The following is a 16,935-nucleotide window of genomic DNA, read 5'->3' as shown; positions in this document are numbered from 1 at the left end:
TTAACACCTGTAATGTGTTTATACTAGAAAAGAAAAGCTCACAGAATCTGGTGTCTTTGTTTGCTGCAGGAGCTCGGCTTTTCCAGACAGGCACTCATAAATAAGAAGCTGAATGATTACAGGAAACAAAGGTGAGTCACCTGATTATAGATTCCACTTGAACATAATGAAGCTGCCGGTGCCACCACACTGTCCCTGTTGTCATGGCTGACAGATTGAACTGAACGTGTCTCTCTGTCTCCCCCTGCAGTCCAACAGGTAGTAAGCCCGACTCCTCTCCCAGGATGCCCCGCATGAAGCCTCCCTTCCTGCTCGCCAAGACAGAGAACGCTGCCGGAGCGCCACGCTCCCCCAAACCAGACGGCAAAGGTCAGTGAAAGAAAAATCAGCAGCACTGGCAGTATGCGCCGCATGTGGGGGAGTCAGCACTCGGACAAAAGTCATATTTAAGAAGAAATATTAATAATTTACTTTAGTGTAGAAGCAATGATTCTAGGAATTACTCTTATATCAGACCTCCAGCGCTGAGAAATGATTAATATCTTTTCTTTAAAAGTTAGGTTGACTTTATGACTAAACCAACAGCACTGAATTAAAGTAGCAGGATTGACTTTTAGCTGGAGAAAGCACATTTTCCTCCAAGACTACTAAGGAGATCACTACAGTAGCACAGTGTAAGATAATTTAACTTAAGTTTTATATTTAGAGGGAGTAATAGCCAGGCTATTTTTCAAATTGAAAGAGTTATGTGTTACTTTGCGAATAAGTAATAATCCTGTGGCCCAATGCTGATGATAACACAGGTAAAGTTTCCCTTTTTTGCTGTTTGTCTTAAGTATTGTTCGATCTGTCCCCAGATGAGAGCAGCCCTCCAAAGTCTCCGTGGGGAATTAACATCATGAAGAAGACAAAGAAAGCCGGGCCTAAAGCTTTCGGTGTGAGGTTGGAGGAATGTCAACCGGGTGCTAATAATAAGGTCAGCCTCAATATCTCCATCCGAGTGCAATGAAACAGATTTAATAATGATAATTGTGTTTCTGATTATAATATTTCCATCTGTCATCTCTCCATCTGCCGTCTCAGTTCATCCCGATGATCGTGGAGATCTGCTGTGGTCTGGTGGAGGAGATGGGTCTGGAATACACCGGGATCTACCGGGTGCCGGGGAACAACGCCATGGTGTCGATGCTTCAGGACCAGCTCAACAAGGGAGTCGACATCAACCCTGCAGAGGAGGTGAGGAACAAACCAATCACCTTGTAGAATAAACCACGGAACCGACTAAACTATAATAGTACAGCATCAGAAGTTGAAATATCATAATCTCTGTGTTCTTCGCTGTCAACAGAAATGGCAGGACCTCAACGTTGTCAGCAGCTTACTCAAATCCTTTTTCCGGAAACTTCCAGAGCCGCTTTTCACCAACGGTGAGTCCTAACGTGTTGCGACAAGCCACATACTTTACTGCCTCGCACTGTATTTAAATAAAAACCTTATCTTACGTGTATTTTAATATTTGAATATCTTCACAGACAAATACAACGACTTCATTGACGCCAATCGGATGGAAAGTGCATCAGACAGACTAAAGACTATGAAGAAACTGGTACGAGTTTGTTTAATCATGAGTCAATTTGAACAGGATCATTCACCTACGTGACTAATGTGTACGTGTGCACGCATGTGTGTGTGTGTGTGTGTTACAGGTACAACAAGTTTATCAGTATTGTCACTCTTGTCTTTCACAGATTCGAGACCTTCCAGATTATTATTACCACACTCTGAAGTTCTTGGTTTGTCACCTGAAGACTGTAGCAGATAACTCAGATAAAAACAAGGTGTGTATGTGTGTGAAAGAAATCATGTGTCACAATCATTAATAACAGTGATGTTATCAGGATTCATGGGTGGTCATTGTTTGTCTTTACTGTTTGGTGTTTGTAGATGGAGCCTCGTAACCTGGCTCTGGTGTTTGGGCCGACTTTGGTTCGGACGTCCGAAGACAACATGAAAGACATGGTCACACACATGCCCGACCGCTACAAGATAGTAGAAACGCTAATCCAACATGTGAGAGGCGCCCCACACACACACACACACACACACACACAAACACACACACACGCACACACACAAATCAGTAATACTCTGATTTACATGCTAAATATTTATTTCTCTGTGTCTTTCTTCTAGTACATCTGGTTTTTCAATGAAGAGCCAGACAAGGATGAAAAGGTATGTCTCCCATTTTTATTGTGCTAGCATAATGATTTATTTGGACTTGTACAACAGAAACAGTGATATTCAGTAGCTCTGAAGACTGAAAGGAAAGGTCGGCTACAGTGTGCGGTGTACAAAATCACAGCTCTGATAAGAGAATCTTTTCAAGTGTGGTGTCAAATAACTTTGTATAACATCTCTGCAAATTTGTAATAAGTAATTGTTACATGTTGTAAATGTTTTCTCAAACAAGAAAAAAAAAGAACTGCTTCTGGGGAAATTTGAGATACAAGTAAACTAAGTTGAAGAACAAACCGTATCACCAAATGCAAAGCTGTGCTGCTCTCTATTGGTATACTTGTGTAACTGTATAATTTTCTAGATTCTAATGATTTATTCTGTCAAATGAAATTATTTCACCTAAATGGTAAAAATAATACTGGAATCTGGCTGAACCTAAGATGAAATTACACGTTTTGGCAGATTTAATAAAAATATTAATGTGCTGAGTAAACATCACTTATAGCTTAGCCATCATTCCGTCATGACTTTCATTCAGTTATGCAATTCATTGATCATTTATGATCTTTCTTTTTTATCAAACAACGGAGTGATTATACTATTTTATAAGAACAATAAATCACTGATTGTACCACATTTGACCTTGTAGTTTAATCTTTGTGATGGACAGCACAGACAGCAAACATGTGCCAGACAGTCTATCCAAAAGCCATATCTTTCCACGTTGTGTGCATCTGTGCAAGAAACTTGATGATCTAGTTTTTCATAACTCCCGTTTTCCAAATAATGAAGTGGAGTTCTTCAATAGGAAGTTCCCTACTTCATTCCCCGAAATGTAGGTGAACTAACAACCGTTGAGGTGAACACACTGACCGGTGACTGTAAATCACAGACTTTTGTTGTGTAATTGAATCGTCCTGTGTCTGTCCGTCCAGACGCCGGTGGACACGGAGGATGTGCAGCCCGCCCCCAACATCGACCACCTGCTGTCCAACATCGGCAGGACCGCTCTGCTCGGGGAGGCCTCAGGTGAGCGCGCCGCTCTCTCTGCTGTCTTTCTGCCGACCAATAGCATTCGGGCAGCTGTAAATCGCAACTCGAAGCTAATGCTGCGTTCTGCTCAAAAGTGGAAGCAGGAAATTCTCCACTAGTGGGTCATAAATTATGATCTGTGTGTTCCAGTGAACTGAGAAGAAAAACTCCAGCTGTCAGACCAGATTTATCTTAAAACAATAGAACAATTCTTCAGTTGTTATCAATACAGTGTCTCTTATCTAAGGCATTTTTTTAATTAAGTCTCAGGAAAAAGACACTTGATTCAACAAGTAGGCGAATTAATCTTGTTCCGATGACAGATGTTTTATAATCTACATTACTCTATGTTACTAAATGACTTACTTTTTGATTACATTAAAGAAATCCTCCCAAGTGTCGACAGTGTCTGCTGCCATGTCGGCATGACGTCAGATAACTTGGTTCCTCGCTTGACTGAAATACCTCCTTGGAAGTTCGTCCCTGTTTAAAAGCCAGAATTCCCTACTTTCCAAAAGAACTGGAACGCAGCATAAGAAATGAAATCTTACATCCGTTAGCACTTGGAGTGTTTCTGTGTTTGATAGCGTGCCTATACTTCTCTCCTTTCTGCTGACCTCTTTTTTTTCCTTCCACGTTGCTCATCTTTCACTTTCTCTGTACGTTTCTGCATTTCCTTCTCTCAGCCGAGCCTGTGGAGCAGCCACTGCGGTAGGATGGGAACTCCCCTGGCAATACGTGTGTGTGTGTGTGTGTGTGTGTGTGCGCATGTGCAATCGAGTAAGCACATCATATTGTGAAAGTGAAATAATGGGCATGTGTGTGTGAGAGAGAGAGAGAGAGAGAGAGAGAGTGGTAGTGGTGGTGATGGTTCATGTCTCCATGGTCTCCATTACCCCCCCCCCCCCCCTGAAAGTCAGCGTCTCCCTCTCAGTGTCAGACTGAGGTCTATGTAAGAACGTGTCACTTCATATGTCCCAGTCTGACTAATAAATTAACGGATGACTGGATGCTCGCTGCCTGTTAAAGCTGCTATATCTGACACTACGGTCTGTCACTGAGAGACAGCTCCCAGTTCAACCCATCCTACGGGCAATTTCAGTCGGTGTAGTCCAATCATCGGGTTCCTAACCCCAACCGTTAGCCTCTAAGTGACTCTAGGTGGTGTCATTTCTGATGTGCCTCAAATTGCATCAACAGCCAATTTCTGTCAAGATTTTGTGCGAGGCTTCTCCGCGGCGGCCCGAACTTTCGCCCTTCCTCCTCGGCCTTTGTATCATGTCAGTGCCTCTGTTTCAAAAAAAGGGAATTTGTTTGCCAAGTCAGCGCAGAGCTAATAATAAAGGTAAAGTCTTCCTTAGTAAATGTGAACTAGGAAGAGGAAACTGTACACCACTTGAACAATGGCTGTGCTCATGTGACACTCACATACAGAATTATTAAAAAGCACTATAATGTTCTCCAACTCATGAGATAGATTTAATATTTGAGCATAACTCAGATGAGCTTAATTCACTATTTATAGGCACAGACAAGACTGAAGTCTCTATTTAAACAAGTTGTGTTTTATGAACTAGCAGAACATAAAAGAGCAGTTGATTTGCTTCCCATCAGATTCTCTGACCTCTCAGGACTTTCAGCTGTATATGAAAGTTTTTACACCGCTCATATAGCTGTTACTAAAAATGGTGGCAACTTAGTGTAAAGGACAGCAACTAATGACTATATTTATTTACAATTAATGTGTTGATTATTTTTTTCCCATTAATCAAGTAATTGTTAAGTCTATAAAATGTCAGATAATAGTAAAAAAATGCTCATCACAATTTCTAAGCCACTTGGTGATGTCTTCAAATTACTTCAAAAACTCAAAGATACTCAGTTTGCAGTATTATAAAACTTCTCTATTGATGTATTAATTGTTAAATCAACCAATCATTTCAGCACGAGTAGTGTGTAGTTCTGTCTGTGGAGTCCTAACACCTCCAAGTTGATACCTTTTAGTGTACCAAACACTGATGGGTCACAGATTTTGGTGCAAGACTGGTGAAGTACTGTGCTGATTTTAATATTAAGCAGGGTGTATGCATGATCCAAAGACGAAGCGTGAAAGTTTGGGCCAACGATCTGTAAGAAGAACACAAAATACAGTAAATTGGCTTGAAATTTACAGATGACGTTGGCATTTCAGAAACAACTCCCATCTAGAAAAGAGGCAACGACCCTCTGATGACCCCCGTATTTCTCAAGAGATTTGGATTTCTGCACTACTGTATGTAAAAGACCAAAACCAGCCTTTATCCTGCATTGTGTGTGTGTATGTCCGTTTGTGTTTGTGGGGGGAAATGTTTCTTTCCATACCCTCCACTCAACATTATTTCTGCCTTCACATCTCCCAAAGCTTCTTTCACTGATTGATGTCATCAGTGTTTTTTGGTGATGTCATCGATGTGTGCTGTGTTTTTCCTAATGCAGTTTTTCCTCCAACACCCTGCTTCCCAATCATTGTTTCTCCTCCACATACTCGAGTGTGTAAATCAGTGTCTTTGCTCTGGGGGTCCGTCGAGGTCGGAGGGCACAGAGGAGGACACATTTAGTAGAGCAAATTGTCTTTTTAATTATCGTTTTCAATCTGGATGAGGACACGAAACAGCTGCTGCTGCACTGCTTCCTATGGATTTAAACTTTGAAGCGTGTTGAGATTATAGCAACAATCCAATTTATGATGTCACAGCAGGTTTTTTCTCTTTTGCAGCTGCTGGAAAACACCACTGTGATATCAATGATTAAAGTTTCAGTCCCTACAGAGCGGTGCAGCTGCAGTTTTCTGCTCAATGTGATTTTTTTTTTTTTTTTTTTTTTTTGTGGCTTTGTCCTTTAAAAAAAGTGATGACCACACCAACTGCCTCTGTGTCCTCCGCCATGACTGTTCACTGCTCTTTTCTGGCCTTTTGTTAACTTCAGCGGATCTGACCCTCTGATCTTTATTCTCTTTTTTCCCCAGACTCAACCAACAGTGACTCAGCGAAATCAAAGGTAACATCTCTTTACACTTTACGCACAAGGTTGCTCTGGTTGTTCACACAGTATGCAACTCACATATTGTCCAAAAAAACGCCAAAATAGTAAGGTTTCTTTCTTTTTCAGGGGTCATGGGGGTCAAAGAAAGACCTCACAGCGAAGGACTTCCTGACTCTGTCCATCATGTCAGCTGTGACGGGCCGCAAACGTAGGAAACGCCATAATGGCCGCCGTGTGGGCAGCAGCACCGACGACGACTCAGAGCACGAGCCAATCAAAGCCGGACATCTAGGGGCAGAGGAGGAAGAGGAGGCAGAGTCACCTGTAGGAGACACTGCTCCTCGAGCAGAGGGAGAGGAGGATGACGATGAAGAAGAAGAAGAGGAAGAGGAGGAGGAAGATGAGGAAGTTGTAGAAAGCCGAGTGAAAGAGGAGGTAGAAGAAGAGGTGGTGGCGGTTATTCCCAGTCGGTCATGCTGTAAAGAGGAAGAGGAGGCAGGAGGAAGTCAGGCAGCCATGCTGCTGCAAGAGGAGGAGGCGCGGGCGGAGGTGAAGGGGCCGCCGTGGCGAGCTCCGGAGGATGCACGCTCTATCGTTTCTGGTTACTCCACCCTCTCCACGTTGGGGCGGAGCCTGGGGTCAGAGGGGAGGGGGGACGACGCCGATGACGAGCACAGCGAGCTGGTGAGCGAGACGGACAATGAGAGCGGCTTCGCCTCACGCTCCCTCACTCAGGAAAGACCCGACAAACACCCACCGATACCTGTGAACACACAACCGCCAGCAGCCCCGCGCAGCTTTCTCTACACACACTACAAACCCCCCGTTCTCTCACCCACGAACCTCCTCGCCCCGCCCACACCCCTCACACACACACCGGACTCCGCGGAGAGGAGTGAAGGAGGGGCGCGATCCACCACGCCCTCGTCATCCTCCTTCTCCTCCTCCTCCACTACTCACAGACTGCACTCGCGGCCTTCCTTCAACTCCCACAAGCTGATCCAGTGTGACACTCTGGCCAGGAAGAAGCTGAAGGGGGAGAAGGCCAAGGCTCGCTCCCTGGACCTGTTGGAGCTGTCTGAGACCGCGGCTCAGGGAGACAGGGCCGGGCCAGAGGACGCACCCAGAGCGAGGAGGGAGACCTCCAGAACCAACCCCTCCTCAGGCAGCAGCCAGGAGAGTCTTCGTCTGTCCCGGCCCAAGCCAGCCCTGCCTCCCAGCGAGGCCGCCTCCTTCACCCCGACCGGCCCGGGCGGCAGGTCTTTGGCAGAGCAGGTCCGCGCCCGACTGCTGGGCTCGGCCGACGACCTGCGCAGCGTGGGACTGAGAAAACCGCTGTCGCCCGAGACGCGGAGGAAGAGACGTGCCTGGCGCAGACACACCGTGGTGGCCTCCCCGACTGAGGCGTCCGAAAAGAGACCCCCAATGACTGTCAATGACTTCCCCCTTTCTCCCAACACTCAAAACCAGGTCAAAACACCAGGGCTGCCTCGGGATGCGGACGGGCACGAACAAGGACCGGCTACGCACCAAGCACCCACCTCAAGATTTCACCAGTACCTGTGAGCCCTGCCAGCTGACCCCACCATCCACTCCAAAGCTGATTCTGAAGGGGGTCCAGGCCGAGCTGCTGACTCCCTGCAGGTCAGTAGACTGGCAGCAGTGTGAACACGGTTGTGGTTAGTTGCTTTAAGAGCAGCCACCCTTTTTCTTTTTGATAAGCTCCATTTGCATGGCAAGGGGCATTCCAGTGTTGCCAAAGCTTTTGTTTTTTTTTGTTTTTTTTTTCCTATATGTGTGCTTTTTTTTTTTTTTTTTTTTAGAAATAATACAGAAACAGAACAGAGACACACACACACACACACACAGAGACCTCATCAAAATCGATGTTTCAGCCAAGAATTCTCATTTGAGTAATAAACGAGCATCCTTCCTTCCCGTCTTCTCTTCCTTCCCGCCTGGCTCACAGACGATGACATAAATTAAAGGGTTTATTTATCCCTTCAAGTAACCAGAGAAGGTTACTAAACAAACGCAACCTTCCTCTGGTTCTTGAGAGAATGGTGCTTCTTATCAAAGTGGGGTTTAACATGAGCTATTATAGAATATCTCCAAACCTACTTCAGTGAGCCAGAAGAGGGAACACACACACACACACACACACATATATACAGTTTCAAAAAGTAATAGGTCAGAATAAAAACCATTTCAAGCAAGATCTCAGCTGATTTTTCATATCGGTCTTCCCAAAAACGTCACTCCTCTGACCACAGACACTGTAACACTCTCATTAATGCTAAAAAACAATAAACACGGTAGATCACAAACACACCGAACACAGTTGTCTCTCTCTAGTTGTTAATAATGTTTATGTGTGTTTGCGCAACAATATTCGTGGTCATGTCATGAGTGTGCAGGTGTTTGTGTTGAACAATTTTGTAACATTTGTACAAAGCCTTGTTAAGTTAACCTTGTAAATATAAATATTATGTTATCATATTTGTTTTTACTTTTTTAGTTCTTTTTTATGGTTTACAAAAGTGCGTACAAGTGCACAGTCATTTCTTTCAAGATGTTACTTGAAATGTTTCCCTTAATATATTCTTTTTTTTTTTTGTTTTATATTCAATATATATATATTATATATATTTTGTATTAAAGTAAAAAAAGTACTTTTATTGTGATTTCACCTCTTGGGTGTACCTGTTCAAAGGAGACAAGATAAACATGACTAAACCTGTTCCTTATTTCCTTATAGATGGCCTTTCTCTCTTATTCTCAGCACTGTGCAGAAAAACCTTTATCTTATGAGATATAATGTTGATAAAAACACTTAGAAATAAGTTTATCTGGTAACTATACTTTCAACAATGTTGCATCAACATGTACAATCTAGTAATTACATGTAGCAAGATGAGAAAATGTGATCTGGCAGTTATTACATGATATTTGAAAGTTTGCAGGCAGCTCAGCGCCACACTGTGTGATGGCTGACCTCATTTGTTTTGTTATTCATGTCTGGGATTACTGAGCATTGCCTCCACAAATCAGCTCATATTGACTAGCGCAAGACAAAGTGTGCTCTTTCTTGTACAAGAGAATGAGAAAAGGCCTGACAACGAGACTGTTTAAACATGGTGCAGTGCATACAAACAACTACGTTTTTTTTTTTTTTTCATTTATGCCGGCTGTGATGTACGTGTTTTCATCCTGTCCCCTCTGAGGGCTCATCTGTCGGCAGATGAACCCTCAGAGATTTATTACCTTGGGGTTAACATGACGAGGAGTTTTCCATAAGGTCAGGCTCTAATAAATCCTCCCCTCACTGGGGAAATGGTACATTAGATGAAATGAATACAAAATGCCCAGCTGACATGATTCTGTTGTTATCATCTCTCGTCTTGACCGTGGAACAAAATTTTGCCATCAGAAAAACGACACAAACAGGAGGTCCGAAAGTCATGAGAGACTCTTTACATCTGACCAAATAACCCAGTGGAAAAATAATAATGATAATAATAATAATAAATGATAAGTTGTCTTGTCTTACCTCAAGATTTTTTCTACAAGTGCCTGATTTCTGGAATGTGTTTTTGTTCTGCAGTGCCATGGTCGGTTCTTATCTTTCCGTTTCCTTTTGTTGTTTCTGGGTCTCCTCCCTCCTCTCCTGTGGTTGATGGTATAACTTAGGCACTGACCCAAAGATGTGTACATTAAATAAACAAGCGGCCTATCTGAGAGGCTGTGAAATAAAAACAAAACAAACAAAAAAAAAAAAGCACACCTCAAGCCAAGGATATGTCTATGCACTCTCTTTGCCTTTAACACAGGCGATTAACAGCGATTACTGATGCTGCTAAGAGGGAGGAGGCATAGTATTCTCTCAGCTGCATTTCTTAACAAACGGAGGTCATCTCTCTTTGCCTAGTGATCCACGGTGTGTGTGAATATGGTACACCTAACAAGCCCTACTCTAAAAACTGCATTAGGTCATACCAGACAACATTCAACTTCCTGAGATGAGCAAACAACCCATGATTTCATCAAAAGGAACAAAAGAAACAAAAAAACCCCAAAAAACTCAACAGTCAGTTGGTGTGTGTTGTCTGAAATGTGATTTACCTAATGTCTCATTGTTGTATTTTAAAACCTTTTTGTACATATTATCTTAATATGTAACATATTGTATTGTGTACATTTGGAATTGCTTTTGAGTATAACTAATATGAAAATGACTGGACTTAAAAGGTTGTCCGCTTGAAACCATTTCCCTCATGGCTGTGTGCTTTAAAGCAAGGTTATATGATGTAAATAAACAGAACTATGTTTAAAAAAAAATTTGTTTACATGCGTGTTTGTTTATGGGATTGTGTCATTTTGCAAGATGCATACTTTAAAAAAAAAAAAAAAAAAAAAAAAAAGCAGGGAGGATGAGGCTCATGTTTTGCAGCGCAGACGAGCTTAAAACAGGAGCTGAATGACGCCCTCTAGAGGTTGCACATGAGTAAAGTCTCTCCAGGCCCTGTGGCACTGATTTCCTCTGAGAACTTCAGCTCAACTATTGAGCTTCTTTTATAAAAAGTATAATATTTATGCATTCTTTGAAAATAAGCTGCAGTACTGAAAACCTGCTGAAACTGATCATTCTCCTACCAACATCTAAAAGCTTTAAACACCATTTTCAGCAGATTTCTTGGCTTTTAAACATGCCCAGCTCTTCTTTTATGAACCAAAAAAATGTTTCTGAAAGGGGGCATAAATCCAATTAGCATTTCTTCTTGCATCATATCTTAGTCTGAGCTTAACAGATTTAACTCCAGAGTGGGTTAACCTTCATAAGGCGCATCTCTATCATGCCCCATCCCCCCACCCCCCCTTTCTGCTGTGGCTACAGTCCGTGTATTCTTCCTATTCAGAGCCCACTGATGTCGTCTTGCCCGTTTCAGGATCCTCACAAGAAAAGCTTTGTGAATATTAGCGTGCTGACGAAAGCCACGTACAGTAGTTCTGACGCTGCAGCTTGTTTGCTTTCCTGTGTTTTTTTTTTTTTTTACAAGACGCTTCACAACACATGACGGTTATAATCAGAATTTCAAAATGTTTATTTGAACTTATGTTAACACACAACTGTTAAAATTTTATCCTGCAAAACAATCTTTTGCAATCCGGCCCAATTAGCTGCAAATTTGTTATTCAATTTCTGAGTGGGAAATGCAACATACAATGTTTGTTTTAAAATTCAAAAATCCAGTATTTATGTCAATGGATATAGTTGAGCAGGAAAACAAACTAAATACTCTCGTGTTGTCAAATACAACTCTTTACAAAAAAAATCTTATTTTTTTGAAATATTTACATTTCCTCTTGAAAAATGAAAAATGAACAGGACACCCTTACAGTCCAAATAGAAAAGAAACGTCAAGTATTGCATTGCAATGCAAGGACTTTGTCGTCCAGATGACAAACAGATTACAGAAAACGGATGACATTATTTTAAATGCAGTAGTCCCGTGTTTTTTAAGGGATTTTCCCTACTTGACATGTGTCCTTAGTTGGTAGCGACCTGGCCCCTGTCTTTGCTCGGGTGGTTTTGCAGAAGGAGCTCCGTGTTTTGGGCCCTCAGTCTCTCCAGTTCTCTCTCCAGCTCTCTGAGCCGGACCAGGGAGCTCTCCACGGTCAGACCCCCGGGCTCCACGGCGCGCCTCAGCCGGTTGTTCTCCTCCTCCAACCGGGACATGCACTTCTCCAGCTCCAGGTACTCCTGCACCAGCTCCTGCTTGGTCATATTCTGCAGGCTCTCGACGTGGTACATCTCGTAGGTCTCGGAAAAGTCTCTCTGGAGAAACTCCCCACCTGCGTTTCCGGGCCTCCCGATGCCGTCGCTACCTCCGCCGCTGCCGTCATCATCATCCTCTTCCTCGTTATCGAAAAAGTCCTCCTCGCTGCCCGTGTCTTCCATGCGCCCACCCACCCCCGAGGGCCGCCTGACCCCGGTCTCGGTGTTGAGGTCGGGCTCCTCTCGGTCGTGCTCATCCATCAGGAACTGGGTGGTGTTGTAGGGGGCCACTGGGAGCCCTTTGGCGAACATCTCCTCTCTTAACCGGGAAGCCCTTTCAGTCTCTCTCTCATCCAGGGCTTTCTTTTCCTCCCAGGAAAGTTTAAAATAAGGCTTCCAGTGGCGCTTCTTCCTGGAGGTCCGACGCCTGTGCCTCTTCTTGCCCAGGCGCGCATCTAAGCCAGTGTCGGAGTCGATATGCAACTCCTCTTGCACCTGGCTCAAAGTCTCCTCCAGCGGTTCGTCTTCGCCGTTTCCCTGTGAGGTGTGATTACCGTCGCCTGCTGCAAGAACATCGGGTTTCTGGAGAGGCTGAGGTGCAATCGGGCACTTTGTGCGATCGTTTCCGGCTGCGAAGGCAGGACACACCCCCCTCTGTTCGCCTTTCATTTGCCATAACTTGTCTGTGTTGATATCCTCACAGTTCTCCGCCCGCTGTTGCTGCTTGTGGTCTCTCTGTCGCCCCCTGTCGCCGTCCTCTGGCCTACCACGGTTGCTGGCTGGGAGATGCTCCAAAGCGGCTCCGCTGCTCCCACCTGATGGGCTGCCTGAAGTTTTCAGGTGATGGGTCTGCTCCACTGGCTCTGTCATCCTGATCATCCGCTCTGCCGGCTCCGCTTCAGCGCATTTTAAATTATGCTCATGCTCTCAAAACTGAGCTTAAAAGTTCGTTTAAAAAAAAACTTAAATTTGAACAAAATATACGTATTCCAGAATGAGCAGGAGTCACCAAAAAAAGTTTGAATATCACGTTTGAAAACAAACTCTCGCAAAGTTAAAGTAAACTTCCGAACAGTAAACACTTGTTACTCCTCCAAGGGTTTGTCAGAGCAACTGTCGCTAACTACCATTAACTGTTTCGACGCTGTCAGAGCTTTCGTTCACCCGGAGACTGTGTTCCGCCGTCACAACAGTGTCCAGTGTGCTACTCAAGAAGAGGGAGCTCGTGCTTATATAGTGGCTCCGCCTCCAGCCGTGCGCATGCTGCTGCTCGCGACGCCTATTGGATTGTGGGACATGTGGTTTGGATTTCAGCGCAACACTGGCGGAGGCCTGCATATCAAACTACATAGCCCACAAGTCTACGATAACTGACGAGCATATAAACCAATCAAGTGTTAGGATCTTGACCACACTAAAGCCCACCCTCCTCTTTGTTGATTGGATAAGAGTATAACTTTGCTGTTGCTAAGCTTATGGTATTTTCTGATTGGGCAGTCCAATAGTCAATCAGAAGTACGTAAACTATACCAAGAAAGCAGTCCGGGGCATTTTTAAGGACGCTACTATCTGCAAATGAAGGGGACGCGATTAAAAGTAATGAAAGACAGACGCACTAACGTTCTTTAGAATGGCTGTATATTGATCCTGGAATAAATAAGCGTGTTTTAAACGTGAGAACGTAGGGCTTGTTTCAATTTGCTGACCACACAGTCTAACGCCAAATTATTAAAACAATAAAAAACCCTCCGTGTTGTAAGCAAAATGAAGAAAACCTCTCGCGGAAACTAGTCCGCTTTAAATGTTCATATAGTAAATTAAATGAATACAGCTCATTTTCAACATGAAAATGTTGTTCATGTTTAGTGTCGTATAAATGTATCCTTGTAGTACGAATTGGATCATTAAATGTTTTAAATAAGAGTATTTTGTGTGTCGTGCGGAGTGATACGTTTCGGGGCAGGGGCTCGGGGGGAACTCTGGAAGCAGCGTAAACAAACGACATTTATTGTCAAGCAGCCGTTACGAGCAGATCTCCGGTCCCCTCGTTGTTGACGGGTGGGTCAGGCGAGCTCACATTTGCTCGATAATCCTGTAACCAGTGGACGTGGAGTGGTGTAGATCCGTTTAGAACATTTCTGCGGAACCCATTTTCTTAAAACGCAGTGTTCGTTTTACACTGATGTGTTATCAGCTAAGGATAAGCTAGCTAGCAAGTGAGCGCTCCGTGGTGCCGCTCCCAAATTAAAACACTGCATCATTCCATAAAGTGTGAAGCCATACGCACTATAACCAAAATAAATGTTACGTGTTCTGATAATATGTCATAGCTAACGGTTTCTGGCGTTAGTCAAGACCAATAAACGCCACAACAGCAACGGTACATGAGGCTAGGCTAGCTAATGCTAACTGGCTAACGCTACGGTGTAGCGTAAAAGAAAAAGTTAATATATGTTACGTTTGTATAATATAATATATGTAACATTAACGGGCGGTCAGTTTCATACAAACGTTTCCTTATTCGTTCGTCGATACAGCCGGAGCGAACAGGGAACAAAGTAAAACAAAAATGGCCCTACATGAGTTGCTAACGTTAGCTAGCGGCTAACTAGGCCAGTGTGTTTATACTGGGTCAGCGTAATTGCTGGAGTGTAGATGCTTCCCGTGAGAGTTTCACATTACGGAATTACGGTGAATTTAAACATTTGCAATATAACATTCTGTCGCAACGGTATAGACCAAAACATCTGTATATGCATAAATAAATTGGAGAAACAGTCTTTGTTCGTATTAATCCGTGATATGGAACCACCGAACTATTTTAGTTTCAGGAAGTAGACTGCCCCTGATCTTCCAAGCCAGGACTGAAGCTTTCTTTTAGTTTACTGATGGTTAGCAAACTAGTTATACAAGCCACCCGTAGATGAACTATAACTATTCTTTGTTGTCGTTTTATATACAATGAGCTGCTGAAATAAATAACTGTTTGATTAAAAGTATGCCAACCTTGTTATGGTCTATCAATATCTTAATATTGGTTTTGTATTGTTTTGTTTTGCATAATCTTTACACAAACACTGCATGTTGGAAGACTGTTTTCATACTCAAATAAAAAAAAAGTCAATACACTGACTGACTCCATCTTTAACTGAGCATGCTTCCCTATACCATGCATACACATACTTAATTTCTTCACAGTTTTCACAAAGCACTTTTATTTCTATTCATGGAAGAAATGTACTACTAAGTCTTTGACCTCTAATGGTGGGTGACTGGTCTCTCCTAACACTGGCAGCAAAGACTGAGAATCCAACAACACAGGCCCACTGTTACTACTAATAGAAGCAGGCAGAGTTTCATCTCTGGCAAATAAGCAAGCTGAGCTGGGAGTCCTTTGAGGAAGAGGTGATATGTTCCACTTATGAAACCTAATGACCATGGAGATTGAGAAATCCTACCAAGGGTTCCCATATTCTCAAATCAAGGAGCGGTGCAGCTAGGGAACCAAAGCTGCTCCTGTATAGATCACAGCTTGTGAGGATTAGCAGGCATGACTTAATCTCTCACCCTGTCTAACATGGTTGTTGCTGCAAATGAGGGGAGATGAAAGATAGAAATTGTTATAGGCCTATGCGTGGCCTTGAAGTGTAAATTTAAGCGATGGCTGATATCCATCTACACACAAGAGGTTTGTGCTTTTTAGTTTTTCCACATCTGCCATTAAAACTGCAGGTCTAGATCTGTGTTTTTGCTAAAAAAAAATGTGAATGAAAGAGGCAAACACTTGATACATCAACTGCATTAAATAGCTGAGTGAAAGAAACATATCACTTTAAGCACCCTCCACCCACACCACCAAACCTGTGTGAGTGTGGATGGCTGCAGATCAGGGAATTCCACATTTTATGCTCTTCCTGACAAGACCAGCTCGCCCAGATGAGCTCTGTCCCCCCCTCTGCTCTCTGTTATAACTCCATTACAAAGACTTAATTAAGTTTCCAGCCAGTGCTCTGGTACTGTGGGCACCTCACCTCACATCAACATTGTGATCCATATAGAGAGCATAAACATACAGCTGGCCCTTAAAGGATGAATTTGACTTCAGCACAATCGATTGTTGTTGTTTAGATGTTAGCAGTTTCTTTGAGTGACCAACAGGGGGCGCTGCACGCTAATTGATAGGCATGGAGAATTGGATAGAGAATATTTTTGTGCTTGATGTGACTTTTCGCTCTCTGTGAGAAAAAGGATTTGTTTTTTTAATGATGTTCTAATTTGCCTTTTTACCCTTCACATTTCTCATCAGTCGCCACAGATCTTTGGATTTGCCAAATGATTTACACTCTGTCCTCATGAAGCTCACCTGGTAAAGATGAAAGGATTTCAGTTGCAAATAATTGGCAAACTATGACCTTCGTTCAGTGTCAATCAATACACAAACGACTACTAGTATGCTGGTGAGCACACATAAGTCATATTTTTAAAAAGTTATTAGTTTCCTCTAAAAGTAGGTTATTTATTCAGTACTTGGAGTAAATTGAGCCTTCATTTCAGCGTGGATATTAGGAAGTTAGTGTTAATTAAAGATGGGTACACAGAATTTATAACTGTTTTTACCTTTCATGTTCCTATTAGAACATGCCAAACCTCCCCTGGACACACCACCTACAGAACCATGTCAAAGATATATCCATATCTACCTTTGACCACTCACTCACTTTGAGTTTTACACGTTGATGAAGAGCAGATGTCTGTAAATATGACATCTAAAGCAGAAAAGAAGCAAAAGCTCATAATTATGCATGTGCTTAGTAAACTTTAAAAAGTTTCTTGACCATGCCTGTTTAGTTTCGTTTGTGTTTGTT

General features: G+C 43.0%; 2 protein-coding genes across 8 annotated transcripts in view; one reads left to right on the top strand and one right to left on the bottom strand.

Moving 5' to 3' along the window:
• Positions 1-8,136, top strand: part of arhgap23a (Rho GTPase activating protein 23a) — a 69,012-nt gene extending 60,876 nt beyond the window's left edge. For 6 of the 7 annotated variants that reach the window (XM_067615837.1, XM_067615836.1, XM_067615835.1 and 3 more), the window contains 12 exons: positions 70-131; positions 251-369; positions 858-976; positions 1,084-1,236; positions 1,349-1,427; positions 1,533-1,606; positions 1,749-1,838; positions 1,945-2,070; positions 2,194-2,235; positions 3,177-3,270; positions 6,278-6,309; positions 6,421-8,136. In XM_067615837.1, the coding sequence (XP_067471938.1) occupies positions 70-131; positions 251-369; positions 858-976; positions 1,084-1,236; positions 1,349-1,427; positions 1,533-1,606; positions 1,749-1,838; positions 1,945-2,070; positions 2,194-2,235; positions 3,177-3,270; positions 6,278-6,309; positions 6,421-7,860 (2,430 nt within the window). In that variant the 3' untranslated portion in view covers positions 7,861-8,136. Of the gene's footprint in view, positions 1-69; positions 132-250; positions 370-857; positions 977-1,083; positions 1,237-1,348; positions 1,428-1,532; positions 1,607-1,748; positions 1,839-1,944; positions 2,071-2,193; positions 2,236-3,176; positions 3,271-3,959; positions 3,985-6,277; positions 6,310-6,420 lie in introns of all 7 variants that reach the window. The other variant, XM_067615840.1, reaches the window with a different exon arrangement.
• A 3,236-nt stretch (positions 8,137-11,372) lies between these two features.
• Positions 11,373-13,340, bottom strand: hexim1 (HEXIM P-TEFb complex subunit 1). The gene has a single exon (XM_067616472.1). The coding sequence runs from the start codon at positions 12,947-12,949 to the stop codon at positions 11,843-11,845; it is 1,107 nt and encodes a 368-aa protein (XP_067472573.1). The 5' UTR covers positions 12,950-13,340; the 3' UTR covers positions 11,373-11,842.
• Positions 13,341-16,935: the final 3,595 nt, after the last annotated feature.

This window comes from Thunnus thynnus, chromosome 17, assembly GCF_963924715.1.
Source record: "Thunnus thynnus chromosome 17, fThuThy2.1, whole genome shotgun sequence".
Taxonomy (NCBI): domain Eukaryota; kingdom Metazoa; phylum Chordata; class Actinopteri; order Scombriformes; family Scombridae; genus Thunnus; species Thunnus thynnus.
Note: the sequence above shows the minus strand (reverse complement) of the source record. Positions and strands in the feature narration are given on the sequence as shown.

Bases quoted from the DNA above. Each gene is read 5' to 3' on its own strand.
- hexim1 (XM_067616472.1), bottom strand. From the start codon at position 12,949: ATGATCAGGATGACAGAGCCAGTGGAGCAGACCCATCACCTGAAAACT.